The sequence below is a fragment of the Aspergillus versicolor genome, assembly GCF_001890125.1.
Source record: "Aspergillus versicolor CBS 583.65 unplaced genomic scaffold ASPVEscaffold_7, whole genome shotgun sequence".
In the NCBI taxonomy this organism is placed as follows: domain Eukaryota; kingdom Fungi; phylum Ascomycota; class Eurotiomycetes; order Eurotiales; family Aspergillaceae; genus Aspergillus; species Aspergillus versicolor.
Window position 1 is genome coordinate 1,184,471 of NW_024467530.1, and position 23,343 is coordinate 1,207,813.

Here is a 23,343-nt window from a genome sequence, read left to right on the forward strand (position 1 = left end):
CTGGATAAGATCTGAATCCTATCTCGGTGACACGGAGAGCAAGGCGGGAGCAGTAGTGTGAGGAAATACTTGAGCAGCGGAGGAAAAGCCGACCTCGAGTGCCCGCGGAATGGATATTAGCAGCGCGAACTAAGGCACTCTAGTTCGGAGACTGGAGAGCAGGAGTGTCACCCACGGGAGTCGGCTCCACTACAGCTTGGGCTAAAAACGGGGATGCAGCGCGGTAGTCTGGGATATTGGGAGCTTGGCGGGTGTTAAAACGGGAGTGTACTGCTATACAAACACAACCTCGGCCTTTAGTGTCTAGTCCAGTAGGCAAGTCGCGGTGCTGAGAGGCATGAATCTACCTAAATTGTGAACGAACACAGCAAGTTACCACAGAATTGAATCATTCAGAATCCTACAAGTAATTGATTGAGCCGATTCTAGGATCGTGATCCCCGGAGAAGATTAACGCTGGCAAACGCCCTGGACAGCGGCAGCCAATGACGAGGCCGCTAATCGAATGGAAATGCTGGAGGAAATCCCGGCCCAGCCTGCCGAGTCTGGGTCACGTGCCGGCTCCCCACATGCCGAGCTGCTAGCCGTTCCCAGACATTCTCCAGAGCAGCTGCCTGTGCACGCCCGGAAAATGCACCGGCACTGGTCTCCGCAGAGCCCAGCAAAGGCCCCTCGTTCGTGCTGGCCTGCGGCCTGTGGGCGCCCCTGCTGTTTGGCTCGGCCTTCTGATCCAGCTCGTCATTTCTACTGTCCCCACGATCCAGCCGACTCGATTGCCGTGGTGGCTCTCCGTTGCCATTTTCCTTCCAAAATGGCCTGCTTTCCCCAATCTTGCGGATTTATTATATATGAGCCCTTCAGCCCTTTCCAAAGATGATCACGATTTCTTCTTTATCCTCCCATCCTGACCCTCCCCCCAAAGTCGGCGGTGTTAAAAGGTAGTCAGCTCTCTGTTTCCATACCAAACACTCCCAAATCCCTGTCTTGGTGATCGTCCCATCGGTTCTGGATTCGGCTAGTTCATAGCTGTCTGTACCATAATGACGAACGACAGTTACCCCAAGAAATATGACATTGTCATCGTGGGCGCAGGTCCTGTTGGCATTCTCCTCTCGCTTTGCATGTCCCGCTGGGGCTACAAGGTGAAGCACATCGACAACCGCCCCGTGCCTACAGCCACTGGTCGCGCCGATGGCATTCAGCCACGATCCACCGAAATTTTGCGCAACCTAGGGTTGAAGCGCAACATCATGGCCTACGACCCCGCCAAGGTGTACGATGTCTCTTTCTGGGACCCGCGCGCCGACGGAAAGGGTATTCAGCGGACTGGCAACTGGGCCAGCTGCCCTCGCTTCATCGACACGAGATATCCTTTCACCACCCTGGTCCACCAGGGCAAGATCGAGACCGTTTTCCTCGACGAGATCAAGAAGGCCGGCACCACCGTCGAGAGGCCCTGGACGATCACTGGATTCAAGAATGATGGCCTCGACGAGGCGTACCCTGTACAGGTCAACCTGAAGTGCCTGGACACCAACGTTATCGAGACCGTTCGCGCCAAGTACCTTTTCAGTGGTGAGGGTGCTCGCAGCTTCGTTCGCGAACAGCTGGGTATCCAGATTCGCCACAAGGACCCCATCTCTTATGTCTGGGGTGTCATGGACGGTGTTGTCAGGACCGACTTCCCTGATATCAAGGTGCGATCACCCGTTTCTGTGACTGTTGATCATTTATTGACTAATTAATATAGACCAAGTGCACTATTCACTCCGATGCCGGCTCCATCATGGTTATTCCCCGCGAAGACAATATGGTTCGTCTCTATGTCCAGATTGCCTCTTCCACCGACCCAGACTTCAACCCGAGAAAGACCGCCACCGCGGAAGAGGTCCAGGATGTCGCAAAAAAGATCCTCAAGCCGTACTACGTGGAATGGGATCGCGTTGAATGGTACTCCGTTTACCCCATTGGACAGGGTATCTCCGAAAAGTACACCCTGGATGAGCGCGTTTTCATGGGAGGCGATGCCTGCCATACACACAGCGTAAGTTTCGCATTCCGAGTATCCTTTATAGTGCCGGACACTAACTGCTTCTAGCCCAAGGCTGGTCAGGGTATGAACACTGCCTTCCACGATGCCCTTAACATGGCCTGGAAGCTCCACGCTGTTGAGTCTGGATTGGCCGATCGCTCTATCCTGAGCACCTACGAGACCGAGCGAAAGAACATTGCGGAGACTCTGCTCGATTTCGACAACAAATACGCCGCTCTGTTCTCCAAGCGCCGCCCCAACGCTGGCGAAGTCGGCTCAGCTGCCAATGCCGAGAGCTCTCGGAGTGTGGAAGAGGATCCTTTCGTCAAGACATTCAAGGATTCTTGCGAGTTCACCAGTGGATACGGTGTTGCTTACAAGCCCAACGTCTTCAACTGGGATTCCTCTCACCCGGCCCAGTCTCCGCTGTTCGGTGTCCCCGGCATTAACCTGGTCACTGGCAAGGCTTTCACTCCTTCGACCGTCACCCGCCTAGCAGACTCCAACTTCGTGCACCTTGAGCAGGAGATCCCGGCAAACGGTGCATTCCGCATCTTTGTTTTCGCTGGTAGACAGACGAAGACCAAGAAGGCCATCACCGATTTCGCCGCCAACTTGGAGAAGGAGCGCTCGTTCCTTTCTGAGTACCGCAGGTCTGATATTGCGGATGTCTCATTCTTTGAGCGCCACATGCCTCACTCCAAGCTATTCACATTCTGCGTTATCTACGCTGAGAAGAAGAATGACATCGATACGGAGTCGATCCCCCAGGTTCTCCGTGACTACCGCTATCACCTCTACTCTGATGACATTCCAGACGTGCGTGTCCCCAACGCCACGTATGCTGCCCACGAGAAGCTTGGGTTCGATCCTGAGAAGGGTGGTGTCGTCGTTACACGCCCTGACAGCCACGTTGCCTGCACGGTGCAGTTGACCGAAGGCAGTGGCACAGTTGATGCTCTGAACGCATACTTCAATGCCTTCTCCACGAAACCTCTGGGCCAGGACCAGCAGAGCCGTCTGTAATCGGCTTCGCCGCATTTAAACCTATAAACCTGTATATATTGTTTCCGGTGGACTACGGCCTGTCTGATTATGATTAGCATTACTGGCGTTCCTGTAAATACCTAAGCTTCAATTTAGATGAAATTCAAAATTCCATATAAAATTCAATCTCTCCAGTTTTATATGCGTAGAATCTAGAAACCATGTTGTGCCCACTGCCCACACTGCTGCTGCGGGTACAACCTCACAACACCAAAAAGCTTCACCTCTGCCCCGCTCGGACTTGCACCACGACGTTTAACAAACACCACCAACAAGACCAGAGAAGCCCACGTAGCCAACAAAGCCGTCGAAATGCTTTCTCTAATCCTCTCCGCAGAACTCACAGGGTAAGCCATTGTCCTGCAAAATCCAAAATCCAAATAATCTCGCTGTACCTGTGCAGCTACTCACTTCCCCGCATCCGCGTCAAGAACCGTCGCTAACAAGAACAGAGTCACGGGCCTCCGCCCGCAAGACTCAGAGGAAGACCCTTACTATTACACCTTCAAGGTGCAATGTACCTCATGTCGCGAGACGCACCCGAACTGGGTGAGCTTTAATCGCTTTGTACGTCACACCAAATCCAGAACTACTTGTGTCCAAGGTGTCTAATAAGTGAAAACAGGAGCAGCATGAAATCCCCGGAAGTCGCGGCGAGGCGAACTTTGTGTGGAAGTGCAGGCTTTGTCAGGTATGTCTGATCCGAGCGATCGATTGCATCAGTCGTCAAATATATCTTGACTGGCGGGGACCTTGGGAACGAAAACTCGATTAGACTAACCGCCGCCTACTGTACATCATATAGAAAACGCACTCGGCATCTATCCTTGCAGCTCCGACGGCTTATGCCGATGATGAGAAGCGCAAGGGGAAGAAGGTGATTGACCTTGACTGTCGCGGGTTGGAGTTTACGGAGTTTAAGCCTGATGTTTGTTTTCCCGTCTTGCCTTGCTGTTATCTAAATGGCTTCATCGAAGCTATACTGGTACAGTGCTAATGTTGCTTGTAGGGAGATTGGGAGGCCAAGGGCGTGGAATCCTCTACGGCGTTTACGGGGATTGATCTCGCAGACGGCGAGTGGTATGATTATGATGAGAAGGCTGGGGATGAGGTTGCGATTAAGGAGATCGCGTGGGACGTCAAACGAGCGTGAGGAAGGGACTGTTTATGGTCGGGATGGGGTGTAGCATTCAGACTTGTCTAAATAATGAATTATCCAAATTACCACCAAGTGTGTTCTGTCTCTCTGGCTGTCCATGTTGAAGCCTGAGGATGCAATAAAAATTATGGCGCCTGAGGCAGATGTAATGAAGGCGGTGGTCCTGCGCTAGTCCTGATTGGACGATCGACACCGCGTCGAGCTTCAGCACATTTTCGGCTCAAGATCAAAGGACCTCTGAACACCGAGTTGACCAGTCGAGCCCGTGTCGTTGCAGTCATTGCAATCATCATTCGAAATCGATATCTGCGCGCTTTCCGACAGCAGAGTTGACGCATTTGGACCGGACTGGCTCCATCCATCGACACCGCTGTGATTTGATTCCGATTCCGCACGCCGCTCGCTCAGAACCTTTACGATGAGTGTATGTCGTCGACTGTCCTAGTCCTGTATATTCTGTTATGATTGATATTGATTCTTGTCTGTAGCTTCAACCCGTCAACCCTCGACCCTTCCTTCAGGCTAGGTACGCCTCGATTGCTCCCGCACGATTGAGACCATGCTAACTCACGCAGGGTCGCAACCCAAGTCATCGTCCGCCTGAAATGGGGCCAGACAGAATACAAGGGACTTCTGGAGAGCATTGATTCATACATGAACGTGCTGCTGCGGGACACAGAGGAATTCATTGATGGGAAGCCCACGGGGACCCTGGGTCTTGTTTTCATACGGTGCGTCGGATATAAAACCCCAGCCCCTGGCCTGGATAAAACACCGGCTATTGCCTTGCTGGTATGCATTTATTTTTTCCATGCTGACTTGACTGGATAGGTGTAATAACATCCTCTGGATGGGATCGGCGGAGAATGTTGAGATGACGGATCTGGGATTACGATAGACGGTCGCGCGAGAGAATTCATATACCAATCGATCTTCGTTTCGCTTTGTTTCGTTCGTCTGGATGCATACGTTGTATAGGGAGAGGATATGATGGTCGGAGACGACTGCGGTCAACGCTTTGAAGAAGAAGAAGCGAGCCACTGGCCGGTCGTTCCAACGTTCGTTTGGCTTCATCTTCCAGTTCGATCCGCGGCATACGTGTTTATTTTACGGCGGTTCAAGTAATACTGATTTGGGAATGGTCCGGGTTCGTTCGTGGGATGAAAAGTTGAGGTGCATTATGCCAATAGCGATGGTCATGCGAGCGAGATGATCCGCCATCACTGCTTCTACCTAGCCAGGCGCAATACACGGTGTTGAGGGAATTTTGGTTCTGTAATGTTCTATGTATGAAGCCAGCCGTGTAGTTCCAATAGAAGGTGAAATTTCTCAATCTGCATATACAGTAATACAGGTTGTCAGTAGCCTAACAAATGGTGCCACCGTACCCCACTTCACAACACCAACACCAACATGACTATACCACAACTCTGACCAAAACCAACACCATGCCCCCCAAATCCCAATCCCAAGAGGATGATTATTTCAACCTAGGCACCTACACCCGCCCAATAAGCACTAAAAACCCGCAAGCCCAAACCTGGTTCACCCGCGGCCTGATCTGGACATACGCATTCAACCACGAAGAAGCTGCATCCTGCTTCCAGAAAGCCGCAGACCATGACCCATCCTGCGCAATGGCATACTGGGGTCTAGCATACACCCTAGGCCCAAACTACAACAAACCGTGGCAATTCTTCGATGAAGACGAGTTACAGGCTGTCGTGAAGCGGACGCACCAGGCCGCAAGTGATGCCCGACAACACGCAGCATCAAATACTGAACCCGTCGAAGCGGCGCTCATCGAGGCCGTCCAGTCTCGATATCCAACTGAGAAACCGGCTTCGGATTGCAGCACCTGGAACAAGACCTACGCGGATGAAATGGGCTCGGTCTACGCGCGATTCCCGGACGACTTAGACGTCGCAGCTCTATACGCAGATTCGCTAATGAACCTCACGCCCTGGGAACTCTGGGATCTACGAACGGGCCAGCCGGCGCCAGGGGCCCGAACACTCGAAATCAAAGACGTACTTGACAAGGCCCTGCAACTGCCTGGTGGTCTTCAGCATCCAGGTCTCCTGCACCTGTATATCCATCTCATGGAGATGTCAGGCGCACCGGAGAAGGCGCTTACAGTGGCCGACCATCTCCGCGGTCTTGTTCCAGACGCGGGACATCTGAACCACATGCCGACGCACCTGGACATTCTCTGCGGGGAATACAGAGCAGCGATGGCGTCCAACAGCGAGGCAATCGAGTCGGATAAGCGGTTCGTGAAGAAAGCCGGGCCCGTGAATTTCTACACCCTGTACCGCGCGCATAACTACCATTTCCGGATCTATGCGGCGATGTTTGCGGGGAGGGCGGGGGTTGCGTTGGATACGGCGAGGGAGCTTGAGGGGCAGATTCCTGAGGAGCTATTGCGGGTGCAGTCGCCGCCGATGGCGGATTGGTTAGAAGGGTTTCTGGCGATGAGGGTTCATGTGTTGATTCGGTTTGGGAGGTGGGAGGGGCTACTGGGGCTGGAGGTTCCGGGGGATCAGGCGTTGTATTGTGTTTCTACGGCGATGGTGCATTATGGGCGCGGGGTAGCGCTTGCGGCGCTGGGGAGGGTTGGTGAGGCGAGTGAAGAGAGGGAGAAGTTCAGGGAGAGCGTGGAGAGGGTGCCGCGGAGTAGGATGTTGTTCAACAATACCTGTGTGGATATCCTGGGGATTGCGGGGGCGATGTTGGACGGGGAGCTGGAGTATCGGCGGGGCAATATCGAGCAGGCCTTTGGACATTTGAGACGGTCGATTGAGCTGGATGACGGGCTTCCATATGATGAGCCCTGGGGGTGGATGCAGCCCACCCGGCATGCGTATGGAGCACTGCTGCTGGAGCAAGGGAAGGTGGACGAAGCAGCGGCCGTATACAGCGCCGATCTGGGGATGGACGACACGCTGCCGCGGGCACTGCAGCACCCGAACAACGTCTGGTCGCTGCACGGGTACCACGAGTGTCTGGTGAAGCTGGGAAGGGCGGCCGAGGCCAGGATCGTGAAGCAGCAGCTGAAATTGGTGGCAGCGACGGCAGACATACGCATCGGGTCGTCCTGTTTCTGCCGGACTTCATAGTACTCACTACTCAGTATATTGGATCGGGCACTGAATTCCGACACCCGAGTTCACGATAATGGCCACGAGAACTCCCGACGGAGAGTTAAGTGAAGCGCTAGAAGCGCCTTAACCGGAGTGCTTCGACGGTGTAGATCGCTGGGCATTGCCTGCGTTACTAATGTACGTACTCTGGACTAATGTAGCGTATACTCTGCCTACTGGACACGGTATACTGAAGGAACTAACTAGTCCCTATACTAGGTAGACGGTGTAGTGGACGGCACATTCTCGGCGCCACAGTCAACTCTCTGCGGATGAAGAATCTGTAGATCCACCATGGCGAAACCGAACCCACCGGACCCAAAATTCAAGATCTCAACTTGTACACCGAATCAACGCCCGCTGCTGCTCGCCTTGCCTTCCGCATGGGAACAATTATGCACCTAGCGGTTATATAAACGCTAGCCACAGGATGCCAGTCGAATCGGTGCTCTGTGTAGGCTGTCGCTGATCAGTTAAATGCTTCATCTCGCCAGTCTTTCCTGCGGCGTGGTTTGATCCGGGATGGACCCGTGGGCCCAACACTCAATCCCAGAGATGAACTGCCTCGCGCTGATTGGCGTGGCGGTGGCAGATCGTTAAAACTCATCAGAATATCGATGACAAAATCGGCATTGACAGCGACAGATGGGTGGACTGGGTGGGTTAAAAGCTGCTGCTCCCCGGATTGTTTATTGACAACTGCCAACGGCTTCACAGTCAATGGGCACCATGGACGCCCTCAACAACGACATCCTGCTCCTGGTCGGGGACTACCTTGAATCCCATAACGACCGCTACAATGCCATCTTTGTCAACCGCCGCTTCAACGGCCTCTTCCCTCGCGCTCTCTACCGCTCAGCGGAGTTGAAGAACCGCTCGCAGGTGCAGTCTTTCTTGAAGGCAATCCTGCTGCGACCGGACCTTGCTGGGGTCGTCCGGTCTCTCGACTTTAGTGACTGGCAGCTCCAGCAGGGTCATGACCTCACCCTGACCGAGCCCGAACTTTCCTTATTCATCGCGTGGGCCGCCGCAATCGCCCATTCAGAGGCAGAGAGCTCTCAATGGGAGGCGGACCTCCGCTCCGGCGTGGACGAGGCCTGGCTCGCACTTCTACTTTCGTCCGTGCACAACGTTAGACAGCTTAAGCTCGTCTACCCATCACTACCGACCGAGCCGCGTGGCTATCCGTATCTGGACCGCGTGTTCGAGCGAGCTACGGCGCGAGAGAAGCCGTTCGATGCCTGCGCGGGCTTTCACCGGCTCAGGGAGGTGTCTCTCCGACAGGTCACTGGGCCTGATGATGACCAGGGGACGTTCTATCCCTCGCAGATTATGCCGTTTCTGCAGATGCCGTTGCTCCAGAGGCTGTCTGTAGATTCGCTGATTGAGTATCGGCCTGAAAAAGCCGGAGTTGAAGCGTCCGAGCAGAAATCAGATAGAGAAAGCAGTAATGTGCGATCGCATGTCTCGGAAATCACACTCACTGCCAGCAATGGCGCTCAGGGTATGGACGAGCTCATCGCGTCCTGCCCGTCGCTCAAGTCATTCAAGTACCAGCACTCGGACGCACGCCTGCTGGCTGACGGATTCCAGCCCTCCGCGTTCAACCAGTCGCTGGCTCGCAGCCAGAACACTATCGAGACAATCTGGCTCGATAACCTGGGCGAACACCTCCCGTTTACAATCAACGGACTCAACGAATCGCACGACGAGTGGTTTGGGCCCTTTGCGGACTTTACGGTCCTCAAGGACCTGCGCATCCGCCTGCCCAACCTCCTCGACGTGCAGTACCAGATGGAGCCATCGCTGCCGCTGACCGAGGTCCTGCCCTCGTCGATCGAGTCGCTCTACATTGAGGGCTGCAAGGAGAACTCGCTGTCGATGCTCATCCGGCAGGTGAGCGCAGTGCTGGAGGCACGCAAGACGCGGTTCAAGGGGCTGCAGTGCCTGCACATCGAGGGGGTCTTCCACGACGACGACGAAGACGCAGACACCTCTGGCGACGGCGGCGGCGCTGGGGGCGGACGAGTGATTAAACCGCGGATTTATGAGATGGTGGAGCCTCTGCACGAGGACTGCGCCGCGGCCGGCGTGCAGCTGTTCCTGCGCGACCGCATGTGCTTGCACACGATGGACTGATTATGATCTTTCTTGCAGCATTGCATTGCATTTGCATTTATTATAGACTTGTTTTCGTCGGTTTGTTGTTTTTCTAGACTTGTTATGTTCTGTTGTTGCATACGATGATTCCCCCGTCAGCAGGCCTGACCAACACCATAGACATACACAGTTTCCATTAGAAATAGAATTGCTAGCTGTTATTATTCCTCCGCGGACTGACTCAATCTGCTTATTGCTGCGTATTTATGACTAAAGTGCAACCACTGCACGAAAGCCACCCCGCATCAACGTCGCATCGTCGCCCGCCACTGACGTCCAAGAGAGCCACGGTCCATCGCCATCCACCACGCTATGTGTATCGAACCCGGTTCAGGTGGGTGTGTTGGCCCTGTTGCATTGACTTTGTGGGGAGTATAAAAGGCGACCCTCCGCAGTGGAGTTTCAGTCTCCAGTCTCCAGTTTTCCCCAGATTCGAGCAGTGTTCTCCAGCCTACAGTCACCATGCAGAGCTATGCGACACACGCGGAGATGAAGGACGCGACCGGGCGCAACACGGATCCCGAGAAGAGAGATAGCGAGTTCGTGCCTGACTATGAGAATCCGTTTGGGAATGAGGAGACGGGCGAGGTCAAGTATCGCACGCTGGAGTGGTGGTACGCTTTTTGACTGTTGTTTGTGTTATTGTATGACGCTGACACTGACGATGACAGGCAATGCGGAATGAGTGCGACACCTTTAATCGGGTCTATTGTATTGAATTCAAGCTGACTGCTACAGTCATGATCGCAGAAACAATCTCGTTGGGAATCCTGTCCCTCCCCTCAGCCATGGCCACCCTCGGTCTCGTCCCGTAAGTCCCGTCCAAGCCTTCCAAGCCACGCATCCATTGGACAGCCCAACCACCAAGCCGCCATGGCTGATACAAGCTTTGCTAACCTTTGTTTGGCTACAGCTGCATCATCCTGATCATCGGCCTCGGCCTCGTCGCTACATACACCGGCTACGTCCTCGGCCAGTTCAAGCTCGCATACCCACACATCCACAGCATGGCCGACGCCGGCGAGGTTATGCTGGGCCGCTTTGGGCGTGAAGTCCTGGGCGCCGCGCAGCTGCTCTTCCTGATTTTTATTATGGGCAGCCATATCCTTACATTCATCGTCATGATGAATACCCTCACCGAGCACGGCACTTGCAGTATCGTGTTTGGGGTTGTTGGCCTGGTTATCTCGTTTGTCTGTTGTTTGCCGCGGACGCTGAGGAAGGTTTCTTGGATGTCCATTTCTTGTACGCCCCCCCATAATTCAAAGACATAAATGGGGATAAAGAGAACGTGGTGGATTGGCTGACATGATATTTGCAGCATTCGCCAGTATCGTCGCCGCAGTGCTCATCACCATGATCGCAATCGGCGTCCAGCGCCCAGGAAGCGGCCATGTAGACGTCACCACCAGTCCAGCCTTCTACGAGGCTTTTCTCGCCGTGACGAACATCGTCTTTGCATACGGTTCGTCCCAGCATCCAGTTATCACTTAACGTCAACGACATATACTAATGTGGGTATAGCCGGCCACGTCGCCTTCTTCGGTTTCATATCTGAGATGAAGGTTCCCACCGAGTACCCGCGCACGCTGTACATGCTTCAAGGCACAAACACAACTATGTATACTGTCACCGCGATCGTGATATACCGCTATGGTGGGGCCGATGTTGCGTCGCCGGCGCTAGGGAGCACGGGGCCTTTGTTGTCGAAGATTGCGTATGGAATTGCGATTCCGACGGTACGCCAGCCCGCCCTCTTCTCCCTCCGGTGTTAGGTTGGAAAAGCTAATATGGTCTTGTAGATTGTGATAGCAGGCGTGATAAACGGACACGTCGCATGCAAGTACATCTACGTCCGGCTCTTCCGCGGTACGGACCTGATGCACCAACGCAGTGTGCGCTCGATTGGGACGTGGGTGGTGATCGGGCTGGTGCTGTGGACGATAGCGTGGATCATCGCCGAGGCGATTCCGGTGTTTAACGACCTGCTGAGTTTGATTACGGCGTTGTTTGCGAGTTGGTTTACTTGTGAGTCTCCCAGAAACTGTTCTGAGTGGCCGTGGCTAATGTGGTGATGTGGGCAGACGGAATGAGCGGCATTTTCTGGCTGTTCCTGAATAAAGGACGGTATACCGAGTCGAAGAGGAAGGTGTTCCTGACTGGTGTGAATCTGATTATCTTTGCAATTGGCGCGTGCCTAGTATGCCTCTCCCTTCTCGTTACTCCGTATAACCCTATACTGACTGCTGCAGTGCGGACTGGGCCTGTATGTCTCGGGCAAGTCGATCCACGATAACCCCAGCAGCGCCAGTTTCTCGTGCGCGGATAATTCGGAGTGAGAAAGTGACATTGTTGTCGCTCGGTTATCTAGAATGTATTAGTTATCCCTGGTAAAGAGACGTTGATTTATATAGTGGCGGGCTGCCCCGATGCCAACTTCCAAGACAATTGAAGGCTTGTCAACAGTGTCAAACAATGCAACCCAAGAATAAAGACGATTCCCCAGATTCCCCAGTATATGTCATAAAGCCAAGAGCCAACTCTTACCCTTGTCCCTCGGTACTTGACTCCATCGGCCGGTCCCGAACGCCTGTGGATCTGACCGTGCCCAAAAATCAGGAGAACTTCCCCAGCTCCTCCACCGTCCAAGCTTCGACCGTCTCTGTTCCCCGCGATCGGCGTCCTGGCCCAATTTCAATTGCAGTGCTCCCGTTAAGCTCGCTTCGACTAAGCGATGTGGGGGACTTGCTGAGCTGCCACTGCCACTGCCAGTGGCCGGGCGGGCACCGCCGATGGCCGCCAGTGCAGAGCTGTTATCTACGAGCTTCTGCCTGTATAACTCGCTGTATAACATTACTCTATACCAATTGTTCCATTGTGGCACTGGCGGCGACTGGATCGTTGTTTCATCTACTTCTACTTACTTCCTCTACCGCAAATACAGATATCAGATATCAAAATGCAGCCGTACTTTGGCCTGCGCGGCGCAACGCTCAACCGCGCGATTATCTGGCTCGTCGTGTGCCCAGCCTTCTTATGCTATGGATACAATCAGGGCGTCACTGGCGGTCTCTTGACGCTGGAAGCATTCGCAAAGACATTTCCGCAGATGGACACGCTGACGACCGAAGGCGCGCAGCAGCATTATAACTCTACCATTCAGGGTACTTCAAAACCCTGTAAACAACAAGGCCATAAGCTAACACTATATAGGGACGGTCGTGGCGTTGTACACCGTCGGCGGCATCTTCGGCTCCCTATCGTGCATCTACCTGGGCGACCTCCTCGGCCGCCGGAAAGTGATCTTCTTCACCTCTGCCGTGTCTATAATCGGCGCAGTCCTCATGGCGACTTCATTCGGACTCGCCCAGTTCATTGTCGCCCGGGTGGTCCTCGGGGTCGGCACAGGAGGGTACGTGGCTACAGTGCCGGTGTGGCAGTCTGAGATATCGCAGGCGAAGAAGCGCGGCGCGCACGTTGTCACGGATGGCATTTTCATCGGTGCCGGGATTGCCATCTCACTGTGGATCGATTTCGGGTTTTATTTCGTTACTGGGAACTCTGTCTCGTGGCGGTTCCCACTGGCGTTCCAGGTTGTGCTTTCTCTTATAGTTATGGCGTTTATCACCGTCTTCCCTGAGTCGCCGCGGTGGCTTGTCAAGCAGGGCCGTCTCGACGACGCACGAGATATCCTCGCTGCCTTGTCTGATGTTCCTAACGATGATCCATCGATCACACAATCCCTGGCGGATATTGAGCGCTCTCTTGCCCTCTCCGGCTGCGGCAAATGGAGCGATATGCTCAAGATGGGCTCGCAGCGTCTCTTCCACCGCACCGTCCTCGCAGCGTCAGGCCAGACATTCCAGCAGATGTGCGGTATCAACCTGATAACATTCTACGCGACAACGATCTTCGAACAGTACCTCCGTCTCAGCCCTCTGCAGTCCCGCATCCTCGCTGCCTCGATGGTGCTCACCCAGCCGCTCGGCGGATTCCTCGCCTTCTTCACAATCGACCGACTAGGCAGACGCCCACTCATGCTCTACAGCGCCGCAGGCATGTCCGCCTCCATGGCCATCCTGGCCGGAACAACCTCGTTAGAAAACAACACAGCCGCCCTGGTGGTGGCGGTCGTATTCCTCTTCGTCTTCGAATTCATCTTCACTGTCGGCTACTCCGGGCTAACATTCCTCTACGCAACCGAAGTGGCACCATTACAGCTCCGGGCAGCAATTAGCGCCGTCTCCACAGCCGCCGTGTGGACGTTCAATTTCCTCCTCGCCGAGGTGACGCCGGTAGGGTTTAACACGATCTCGTATCGGTACTATATCATCTTTGCAGTGTTAAATGCGGCGATTGTACCCACAGTGTACTTCTTTTTCCCCGAGACGAATGGCCGCTCCCTTGAGGAAATTGATGAGATTTTCTTGCGGAGTGAGAGTGTTTGGGATCCGGTGCGGCTGGCGAAGACGTTGCCGAAGATGCATCTGGCGGAGGATGTGGATGTTGGCGAGGATGGGGTTGTGGTGAAGGGGGATGATGTGAAGGAGGTGTGATTATGATTATGATTATGATTATGACTTGGTATAAGGTATTAGCTGTTGATGGCTTGGTTATGGACCGCTGCTGTGACTTGGATATGATGATGTCTGGTGAATGCACAAGAGACTTAGGGCTTGAAACCAACCAATGCCCATGATGTTACGAGACTATCAATGGCCTGGTTTCGATCGGGTTTAATGAAATTGCAGTTGAATTTAAAATCCAATAATGACTGTTGCCTACGCTCTTCGAGGTAGACTCTCTTGATTGCAGCTCCGATGGAACGATCTTTGAGTTTGCGGACAAAAGCCGAATCCAGGAAAGCATTAAGTCTGTTTGAGGCCAGATAAATACTCCTCTGGGACGCCCAGCACAAGAAGAGCATTTTCGTCGCTGAGGTCCATCGTAGACGGGGTGAAGGGGTGGCAGAGTGATGATTCCTTCTCTACCCTCTACTTCGAGATATTAACTAAACTGTAGTTCTCAACAGTAGTAACCTAGAACGTATCACTGCATCCGTTTTGGAGCGAGACTTAAGTGTAATCCGGCTTGTCACAACACCATGAATACCCCTGGTTGTTACTGCAGTGGTTATCTACCCCGTCTTTCAGGGCTTTCCTGCTGGGGTATAAATACCCCCTTCCCCCCCGTCGAAACACAACGTATTCTTTCTTTTTACCACATAATCTGGTTTGCCGACTTGGATCTGCCCTTTTGGTGGACATAGCCATCTTTGCATTGATTGATACAATCCACCACCGGGCCTGACCCTTCGAAGTCCCCATACCTCGTCGGTCAGGTAGTCCGACACGCCCTTAGCCTACGGACTAGGCTCCTTGGCTGTTGTGTACAGTCAGGTATGCTGGATATATCCTGTACTGATACTACTTAGCATCGGGATTGGGACCTGTTTCGCTCTTGCTCCCCAACCCTGGCTTGTTCATTGAGGAATATGCTAATATATGCTGTCAGATGTCTCCAAAGAAAGGTCTGCTGTTGACCAGGCTGTCGATGCCCAACACGCTCGCCAGGTGCGCGCTGCCCTCGCTCCCTCTACGGAGGAATTGCTGTCCCCTGGCATTTGAGTCGGCAGATGGGCTACCTGCGTCCGTCGTTCCACCCGGGCTTACTACGGAAGTCAGCAGCATATCACATACGGAAGATCGGAAGGATCTTCAAGTGATGAGGCTTGAGCATAGGCCAATGCGTCAACTCCCACCAGGAATCATTGTCTATGAGGGAGTAGGGCTTGATCGCTCGACTGCGGTTTTGTTAGCGACGGATCCGGTTTCTCTTCTCACGGCTGGCATTCCCAGGACGGCCCAGAGGTACTCCCTTGTCTCATGCAGGCCCAATACCTACTATACACGGTGGGGCGCTCGAACTCTCAACAGATACTGCCGGGCTCGATACACCTATATCGGGATTCTCTGCGGCGATCCAAAATACCCCAAAGAAGCACTGTAAGTTAATAAATGCACTTACATACGCCTTTGCTATGACCCAGAGCTGACAGCTGCAACACTGTAGGGGCACCTTAACGTAGGCGGAGAAGAACGTCTACATAACGAAACGACCGGCGTCTTGCTGATTGCCAGTAATGAGATGCTGCATCATCGTTGAACGTCTACATGGCTGCCCTTTTTGCCAAACCTCCTCTGAGATACATGTAAGCTAAACGTCCAAGCCAACTGACATGCTTCGCTTATTTGGATACCCACAGGTGTGCTTCATTCGGTCACGGCGCATTAGGGCTGGACCTCGGCGCATCAAGGCACAAGGGACTACTAAGCTGGCCGTCTTTCGTTGTATGATACCTGTTCGGCCTGATGTGTGATATTGGCGTTGCTGACAATACTAACATCATGGAAAACACCGAGTTGCCCTCCTTCCTACGCGACAAGCGCGGATGAACCCGGCCAATCTCACTACCTTGGTGCTCTACCAGAAGAATGGTTTCCCAAGTTGAAGCACTCGAGCATATACCAGACGATGATTGCCAATTGCTTCCCCTTCCCATCCGAATAGATATTCCATTGTAGCCAGCCGTGCCCGTGCTGGGTGTACTGCTATAATTGCCAAGTATTATGCATGAGATACGGGCTGCGCGATGAATCAGGATACGGACATTCTATGGAGTCAAGATGGCCTCGATATTATGGCATCAGCTGCACTCGGTATTGTGGCTGTACCCTGTTTGTTCCTAGGTTGGTTGGGAACCCGACGGCGAGCGGCATTGCACCATTGCACTGGAAATCGAGAACTATACGTCTCTCGTTTCCAAAAAGCATACAATGAGTCTTTTATCAATTCTCCGGAGCTGCCTGTATCAGACGTACTTTGGAGGTGGACCGTGTTGAAAATGATTGCAGCGCGAAGGATCGTCGTGACACTGTGCCTTGTATAAGGTCACCGATACGCCTGGAAGCACATAAGGGATAAGAAAACATTGTGCTGCTATTGCATACTCTGTGGAAAACGCCGCAATGGCCTGACGCCGTGTTGGTGTTTATCTTGAGTTTTGCACAGCTTGACGGGAATCGCATGTCTGTGACATCCTTTAGAACAGCAGCGGTTGAGACAGGAACTGGCTGAATCTCGACCTCTAGCTTTTGCCAACGAGCCTATCGGACATCTAGGTGCTGTTATCCACATTCCACAGCCAGATCATACATTGTGGGCTTGTGGGTGAAAAACCTAGCCCTACCGTCATGGCGAAGAAAGATACTGTCCGCCATATTCAAGCACGGTTAAATGACCTTGCTAGGACGGTGTGACCTGTCTGGTGGCCCAGGAAGACGACCATTTATGAGCCTATCTGAGGTGTTGGATGGCTACATCATGGTGCAGAATGGGCTGTGTGCAGCTTGTACACGCATCAACACCCAACGATTCGCCGAAGCCCAGTGGTCGTGGAGGCCAAGAGGGCTGGAGGAAATATCTGTCAAACCAGAATCATAACAGGGGGGGCAGGGCTGATAATTGGCCAACCCTGCGCCCCGTTTGCTGGGGTGTTTGGACGGCTTTACAAAGAGTTTCCTACCGAAACAAGCTGTCTGGCTCGATTCCAGAATTGATTTATGCAACTTGAGTTGCTTCTGTCATTTGGCCCCTATCACTAGCCCCCAGCATCAATAACGAGACGGCTTCATTGTACTGAGTCGTGCCTGGGCTTCCGAAGGAGGCGGCTTCGTGGGTAATGGCAGATTCCGAGACTGAGAAAGATGAAGACATAGATATGATGCTGGCGTCTGTCTCATGCCAGCAAGATAGTTCGAATGGGCTCCCTCCACCACACCTGGTGGTCAAATATTGGTACAATGTCGACTGTCATCTCAAACCAGAGACCACAATGTTTGTCCTGAACCCAACCGTCATCGCATGGATAATTCCAACAGATGCTTAACCTGGTGCCCTAGGTAGATAGAACCACCACATACTGCAGGTACCACTTCTAGTATCATCAAGGCATGGGGATTATTCCACAAAGCTGGGGAGATTCCCCAGGCCAGCACTTTGCCACCCAGCGGATTTCGAGGCGAACGAAGGAGGTCGGAAAACACTCCCAGAAGACTCCATCTCCCCAGAAAAAGAAACAGACCGTGTCTGTGGTCGTTCCTCCTCGTGTCCAAGAGCCTGCCGAAGAGCCGGCCTCGTCAAGTATTTGTAAGTCTATCTTCCCAGCCCTTCTTGACATGGAGGCTGACAGAATTGGTCTTATTGAATCAGCTTCTGGATTGGCTGCTATTCTGCTCTCCCCAGTCATTAGAGATCCAGATTGGTTATTAGATCATAAGGGAAGACCTGTCGTCAAGGATCCGCGGACCCCCCATCAAGAAGGTGGCTATGCCTTGCATCTTCGGGGCGAAGCTTTATCCGATAGTGAAGCCTGTACTCATTGTCAGACCGGTAGGGCGTTTATAAGTTATATAGTCGGTCCAGAATATCGTCGGAGTGCAGTCTGGTCTGGTTCTTGCAGCAATTATGTGTGGGCTGGAAGTGGAGCGAAATGTTCCGTACAAGCAACCTGAGGGTTGCAGGATTAGACCTCCCTGTGCTCGGAGTAAGTGGTTATCCCTGTCTGTCCTGCCTTTATCCCTATTGGTCTTGCTAATATCAGCCTCTCTAGGGAAATCCGGCGGTGCTCGGCTCCCTGTGGCTAGTCATTTGGGAACAAAACTGAAACGGACACTAGGCCCTCGAAATTGCAATGTCGCCATGCATAGTCTAAGCTCGCGCCTGTCGACTTCGAATGTGTGGGCGGGCGGCTGAAGCTCGATCAAAGGGCTCACCAGTCACAAATAATGGCAGATATGGTTGCGATACAGCACCACAGACTGCATCCGATGGCTTTGCAGGAGTCAAGTCTTCAAGGAACAACTGGTTCCTTGTCAATGAGGGTTGACCTACTCGGAACCCAGTGAAAGGTGCATCGTCACCATTCATTGTGGCTCAACGACTCTGCAGGCAAATCCCCTGCGTGGCAGATCTACACAATGTCAACGTATTGCTCCTTTGCTTAAAGGGATGGAGATGGGACTTCGGGCACTGCGCCGACTGCCATTTCAATCGATACCCGTTCCCGAAGATAAAGGCCTAGCCACTATACTCCAATATCTACAACGGCTCATCTGTGGTATTCAAGAGGCTCGCGAGGCAACCTGCTCGATTCTCATGGATACGCGGTAAATAGCCTGTCATACCGAACCTCGTGGTCCTTTCTAAGGAGCAGGAGCAGGATATCAGAACTGGCATTGACGTCGATGACTACGCTGGACACGGGCCCCAGGAGAACTCCTGAACTGGTTGAATGCGCAGGTGGCAGAAGGTTGAATGCAATGACCTCTCGCTTCCATATTGTGACAATGACGACCAAGCAGTCGAGAATGTCTGTCAGGAAAGCAAGTGGAGATCAATGCGACCCTCAACTGCCGAAGATAACGCACTGCCAGTTTGGATAGCTTCTAGGGAATGTTACAACTGTCGCATTGTGGTGTGGTTTGGTTACTATACCCTAACCAGCATATATGGGCAGCTTCAAGGCGGGAAATGTCTTCATGTTGGCTATTATAGTTACAGAAGGCAATTTCTAGTGCATTAATGACAACACAATGATGATTGTCTCGTTGTAAGCAGTCTTTTCGGAAGGCATCGGTTCGATTTTGTGGGCTGGTTAGGGTGGACGCCACAATCTGCATTCGCACGCCGCTTAGGATGGGGGGAGACTGCGACTGACGACCCCAGTCAAGCAACAGAATCGACGAGCAGACTCCCCGGAGAGGGTGCGCCCTTAAGGTGATCTGTAATGGGACGCCTACAGGAGGCGAGCTATCTGTGCACAATGCTGCGGGCTAACCATCGAAACTACCCTAACATCATGGACCTTTTAATCAACATATCTATGATGGCAAGCTATGGGTCAATTTACCACGACCCAGGTAACAAGGGCTGGATATGTGTGGGATCACTTACCAGATCCAATCACTACTTCGCAAAAAGAAAGGGCCTGGGTGGTGTTCGTTCTCTGTTCATCAGAGACTGCGGTTTGGCTGAGAAAGAGAAGGAAGGTTGTATTAAATCCTCCATGGCCAAGGACCTGGGCATTCACCATGAATAATGCAATCCATATTGCTTAGCAAATGGAGACCACACCGGCAGATACGTATAGAAACCCATTTCTACACGCAATCAAGATTTTGATATTGTGCGTGGGTACACATCCCACAGGCCCGCCTGAGCTAACAAGACTCGCATTGATGTCTCCTAGACATCTGTTCAAACGGAAAGAAGCTGGGCCTCCGAAGAATGGGCGTATAGTGATGATTCTGGCATCGCACATCGGAGGGCAGAGTGGCCCTCTTGTCATTGACTTCGCCAAACTATTCCTGCGCCGACTCAAACTACCTAGAGGGCAGAATATCAGTATTGGTGATGGAGAAACAAAAAGTCATACCTGGGAGGGACCAGGGATCTAGGAGTACTCAAGAATGAGTGCCAACTTGCAATCTTCGCAGGCCTTCAAATATAATTGGCGTCCATCTGCTGAGTGCAGTAGAAAGACATTCAGGAATCGGATTGAACAATTTCTTCCAATACCACTGGGAGAAGCAGACGAGAAGAGTGCGGAATATATCTCTTTAGACAGAAAACCAGATCCTCGAGATTCTACTTGCCAGTGCGAGCGATTACGACGAGTATGATAGTTCAATGGCGTTTCTAGGAGAAGTGAAGGCCGTTGGAAGCAGAGCCATACCCCTGTACCCAATATGGGGTTGACCAAGTTGCAACTAGGCCTTATAGGCTTTAGACACCACAATTGGGATGTCAAATTCGCCTTGTCACTTTGGACAGGAAGCTCGCAGCAGGGATTGCCATCACAGCATCCCATGTCACATCATCGGCTTTTCTCGCCATTCCTCGGCTCTCTAAGATTCATCCCTGAGACGAAGTGCACCAGTTTTGATATGAAATGTTTATTCAACTGAACATATTGGCCAAATGGACACATGAGTATCGACACCACCCACACACATACCAGGAGGGCATGCAGCGCAGGCGAGTACAAGGCGGTTGAGGTGTACTCGACGGCAAACAAATCATGGAGAATATCAACTGAACGTCTGAAAACTACGATGTACCAAATGGCAATGCTATTTCCCGTGCTCCTGCCCGTGACTCCTCTGGTCCAGGTTGCACCCTCATATCATGCTGTCCATGGGTTGCTGTGTTTGCTCCGGCGCCTTCGCATCCTTGTTCTTCGGCCTCGTCGGCCATCCCGACACTCCCACTGTGTGTCTCAATTAAATCCGAACTAATTGGTGTCAGCTACACCAGTCTGTTGTTTTATATTCCACCTCGCTCGTGGCTACCACACGAAAACAAAAGTCGGCAAAGGGGGATCTGCGGCCACCCACATGCCCAACAGTGCCGTTTTGTGCTCGAACGAGTACAGATGGATGGCAGGGAAAGGTTCAGCCGGCCATATATTCAGGGACTTGGGAGTCACGTTTTCGGAGACGTTAACGGTCATTGCAAAACCTGCGTGACTCTGATGCTCTGCTGCCCGGACTCATCGGACTGGCACCAACACACCCATGAATATAGATGACGTTCTTTAAGGACGGGGAATAAGGGTCACCGTGTGTCGTGGTCCGTCGCCATACATTTCACTCGGTTCCCTGATCAGCGAGGGCAATGCTCGACGGGTTCACTAAAGGCTTCTGTACACTGCAACGCAAGTTGCACCATATGTCTGGAATTGGCGTTCAAAACAAAGCCCTAAGTCTCAGCACGACAGCACCCTCACTGTTGTGAAAGCCGCTGACGGTAGAGAAGCCAAACGAGAAATGTCATCAGCCCGTTAATAATCTATTATGTGGGATTTTATTGACTTCGCAGACAGCGGGATGGACTAATTCCTGTCCTTGTGCTGTTGCCGTCACTGCCACACTTCTAGACTTGCTCGTACAGATACGAACAATCATTCGCAGTGCAAGTCAGAATGCACGGTGCGAGAGTGGCTCACCGCAAAGCAAAATTTGGCATGGTTCTGGTATTGAAGCAGGGCTTGCGAATACGGACTCTGAAATCACCGATCTTCGGTGTGTCATATATGTGCCTGGATACTCGAGAAACTCGCCAATGTGATTTACGAATCGGATACACAGGGGACTGTTCTTCCTCAGTGATGGGACTTTCTAGTTCAAGAACGAAAGACATCACTGCGAACCCTTTGAGCCCTTGAGCCAAAGCACTCATGACTGCAAGTAGAAAGAGGAACGCGTTGCGATATGGCAAGACCCAGCGCAAGACTGCGGGAAATGCGCCGCGTCAGAAGCGAAAGCTGCGAGCTCATGATACCCTAGTACGGGCACATCGAAATTGTGAGGTGCTGTGTGGTAAGGCTGGTAGTTAACACACTTTACTGGGGTAACGATCTGGACTCCCGTTTCAGCTTCCACTAGCTAGTTGTAGCCCAATACAACCTAACATCGCACAAACACAGAGGACTTCGGTTGGCGAGAAGACTGATTTCGTTGTAGTAGCTGATTCAGAAATGGCTACTGTGTCCTGGGCTCTGGTTCAAAGACCAAATGTGGACTACTGCGTCGGCCATGGAGTCTGGCCTTCCGTCCTGGAAAGGAAGTATATCAGCCGCGATATCTAATGGTTATAGACACTGCAGCTGCCATTTTACAGCTCTTCTAAGTGCTGAGAACTGGGGATGGTCCCCGTTGACAATAAATCCACCTCCGCCGAATAAATGCTGCCAGAATGGGCTATAATGGTACGCTGGGACCAAGCTTCGACCGCTAAGATTCTGGTTCGACTCGGGCAGCAAATGTCCAAGAGCCTTACGAGATAATCGAGACCAGCGGAGCTATACCGCCGTCAGTGGCTCTCTGGTCTGCCACTGTCGAAGATGGAGACTACCTGCCTCACAATTAGGGCTTTCTGTGGATTAGGGCACAAGCGAAACGACAACATTTTTGTCGCAAAACGCCCTTTTATGGCGGAAGATCACCTAGCTTACCATAACCCAGAGAAGTATTATGGGTGCCTGGCTCGTTTCCGCGAGCTCGCAGTCATCCCTTCTGTAACGACTGAATTGGAAGCGGAGATGTATGGCCCACTCAACGATAATCAAGACAGGCACCCAGGAATACTGACCTGGGGGGTTCTCCACGCAACCCATTGGATGGCAAGGTTTTGGCGTGGGGAATTTCCCCGAGCTCTACGGTGCACTCTGGTTTAGGAGTGCCAAACTATCAGCAATATGCCAGGGTTGTGGTGTCTATTTCAAAGCTATGACATTGGTCATGTTCCCCCAACTCCGGACTATCATCGACTTCCTCATTGTCACAATTCTGTTCTTCCGGTCTGTCCCCTTGGACAAGTGATCAGACCCTGTCCACCCGCGAACGACGGTGGATCCTCGCGCCGGTTCTCAGGTCTGTCCCGTTCTGCAGCTTCGGAGTGTTGTAGCATCTTGAACATGCCGTTACCGGAAGAAGGGCAGCGGAGGTGAACCGCCTTGAGTATCTACATGATGGTTGGGGGTGTCACTAACCTACCCTACGAGATGCCCAATTTCTGCTTCGCAGATACATCGTTAATGCCAAAACCACTCCAGGACGTGCCCCGTTCAAGGAATGCTGCAAAGACATTGCGGAACCTGATGACCGTCCCTTGTTGACCTGCCTGTAGGACGGGTGTCTGATTTTCTCGGGTCCTGCAGGAACCCCTTCGATGGTCAGGTA

General features: G+C 52.6%; 8 protein-coding genes across 8 annotated transcripts; all 8 read left to right on the forward strand.

Annotated features, from left to right (window-relative positions):
- Positions 1–1,040: 1,040 nt before the first annotated feature.
- On the forward strand, positions 1,041–3,058 carry ASPVEDRAFT_135557 (putative FAD monooxygenase; the record flags this gene model as incomplete). The annotated part of the gene is made up of 3 exons (XM_040807225.1): positions 1,041–1,697; positions 1,751–2,044; positions 2,099–3,058. The coding sequence occupies 3 exons, from the start codon at positions 1,041–1,043 to the stop codon at positions 3,056–3,058; spliced, it is 1,911 nt and encodes a 636-aa protein (XP_040670096.1).
- Positions 3,059–3,252: 194 nt separating this feature from the next.
- ASPVEDRAFT_43806 (CXXC motif containing zinc binding protein) lies at positions 3,253–4,410 on the forward strand. Its single transcript, XM_040812912.1, has 5 exons — positions 3,253–3,426; positions 3,532–3,646; positions 3,705–3,770; positions 3,885–4,007; positions 4,089–4,410. Exons 1-5 carry the CDS (start codon positions 3,392–3,394, stop codon positions 4,230–4,232), a joined length of 483 nt encoding a protein of 160 aa, XP_040670097.1. The 5' UTR covers positions 3,253–3,391; the 3' UTR covers positions 4,233–4,410.
- A 316-nt stretch (positions 4,411–4,726) lies between these two features.
- Positions 4,727–5,136, forward strand: ASPVEDRAFT_135989 (small nuclear ribonucleoprotein F; the record flags this gene model as incomplete). Its single annotated transcript, XM_040807253.1, has 3 exons — positions 4,727–4,764; positions 4,814–4,969; positions 5,070–5,136. Coding segments are annotated over 3 exons (261 nt in total), but the record flags the coding sequence as incomplete, so codon positions are not given.
- A 550-nt stretch (positions 5,137–5,686) lies between these two features.
- On the forward strand, positions 5,687–7,357 carry ASPVEDRAFT_54523 (TPR domain protein; the record flags this gene model as incomplete). The annotated part of the gene is made up of 1 exon (XM_040814941.1): positions 5,687–7,357. One exon carries the CDS (start codon positions 5,687–5,689, stop codon positions 7,355–7,357), a length of 1,671 nt encoding a protein of 556 aa, XP_040670099.1.
- Positions 7,358–8,110: 753 nt separating this feature from the next.
- On the forward strand, positions 8,111–9,520 carry ASPVEDRAFT_54524 (uncharacterized protein; the record flags this gene model as incomplete). The annotated part of the gene is made up of 1 exon (XM_040814942.1): positions 8,111–9,520. One exon carries the CDS (start codon positions 8,111–8,113, stop codon positions 9,518–9,520), a length of 1,410 nt encoding a protein of 469 aa, XP_040670100.1.
- Positions 9,521–9,838: 318 nt separating this feature from the next.
- Positions 9,839–12,100, forward strand: ASPVEDRAFT_43813 (putative neutral amino acid permease). Its single transcript, XM_040812913.1, has 9 exons — positions 9,839–10,155; positions 10,213–10,226; positions 10,280–10,352; positions 10,455–10,786; positions 10,863–11,006; positions 11,066–11,280; positions 11,344–11,569; positions 11,626–11,741; positions 11,794–12,100. Exons 1-9 carry the CDS (start codon positions 10,004–10,006, stop codon positions 11,878–11,880), a joined length of 1,359 nt encoding a protein of 452 aa, XP_040670101.1. The 5' UTR covers positions 9,839–10,003; the 3' UTR covers positions 11,881–12,100.
- A 400-nt stretch (positions 12,101–12,500) lies between these two features.
- On the forward strand, positions 12,501–14,097 carry ASPVEDRAFT_85742 (putative MFS sugar transporter; the record flags this gene model as incomplete). The annotated part of the gene is made up of 2 exons (XM_040817736.1): positions 12,501–12,705; positions 12,755–14,097. 2 exons carry the CDS (start codon positions 12,501–12,503, stop codon positions 14,095–14,097), a joined length of 1,548 nt encoding a protein of 515 aa, XP_040670102.1.
- Positions 14,098–17,243: 3,146 nt separating this feature from the next.
- On the forward strand, positions 17,244–18,114 carry ASPVEDRAFT_891813 (DUF3716 domain-containing protein; the record flags this gene model as incomplete). Its single annotated transcript, XM_040818547.1, has 1 exon — positions 17,244–18,114. Exon 1 carries the CDS (start codon positions 17,554–17,556, stop codon positions 18,112–18,114), a length of 561 nt encoding a protein of 186 aa, XP_040670103.1. The 5' UTR covers positions 17,244–17,553.
- Between the last annotated feature and the right edge of the window lie 5,229 nt (positions 18,115–23,343).

What these genes read in the sequence shown, in the direction of transcription:
- ASPVEDRAFT_43806 (XM_040812912.1), top strand. Translation starts at nt 3,392, where the DNA reads ATGCTTTCTCTAATCCTCTCCGCAGAACTCACAGG. An exon ending in CTCTCCGCAGAACTCACAGG is followed by an intron (nt 3,427 to 3,531) that starts GTAAGCCATTGT and finishes TAACAAGAACAG; the next exon opens with AGTCACGGGCCTCCGCCCGC. An exon ending in GGAAGTGCAGGCTTTGTCAG is followed by an intron (nt 3,771 to 3,884) that starts GTATGTCTGATC and finishes TACATCATATAG; the next exon opens with AAAACGCACTCGGCATCTAT.
- ASPVEDRAFT_43813 (XM_040812913.1), top strand. Translation starts at nt 10,004, where the DNA reads ATGCAGAGCTATGCGACACACGCGGAGATGAAGGACGCGACCGGGCGC. An exon ending in TTCTTGGATGTCCATTTCTT is followed by an intron (nt 10,787 to 10,862) that starts GTACGCCCCCCC and finishes TGATATTTGCAG; the next exon opens with CATTCGCCAGTATCGTCGCC. An exon ending in TTGCAATTGGCGCGTGCCTA is followed by an intron (nt 11,742 to 11,793) that starts GTATGCCTCTCC and finishes TGACTGCTGCAG; the next exon opens with TGCGGACTGGGCCTGTATGT.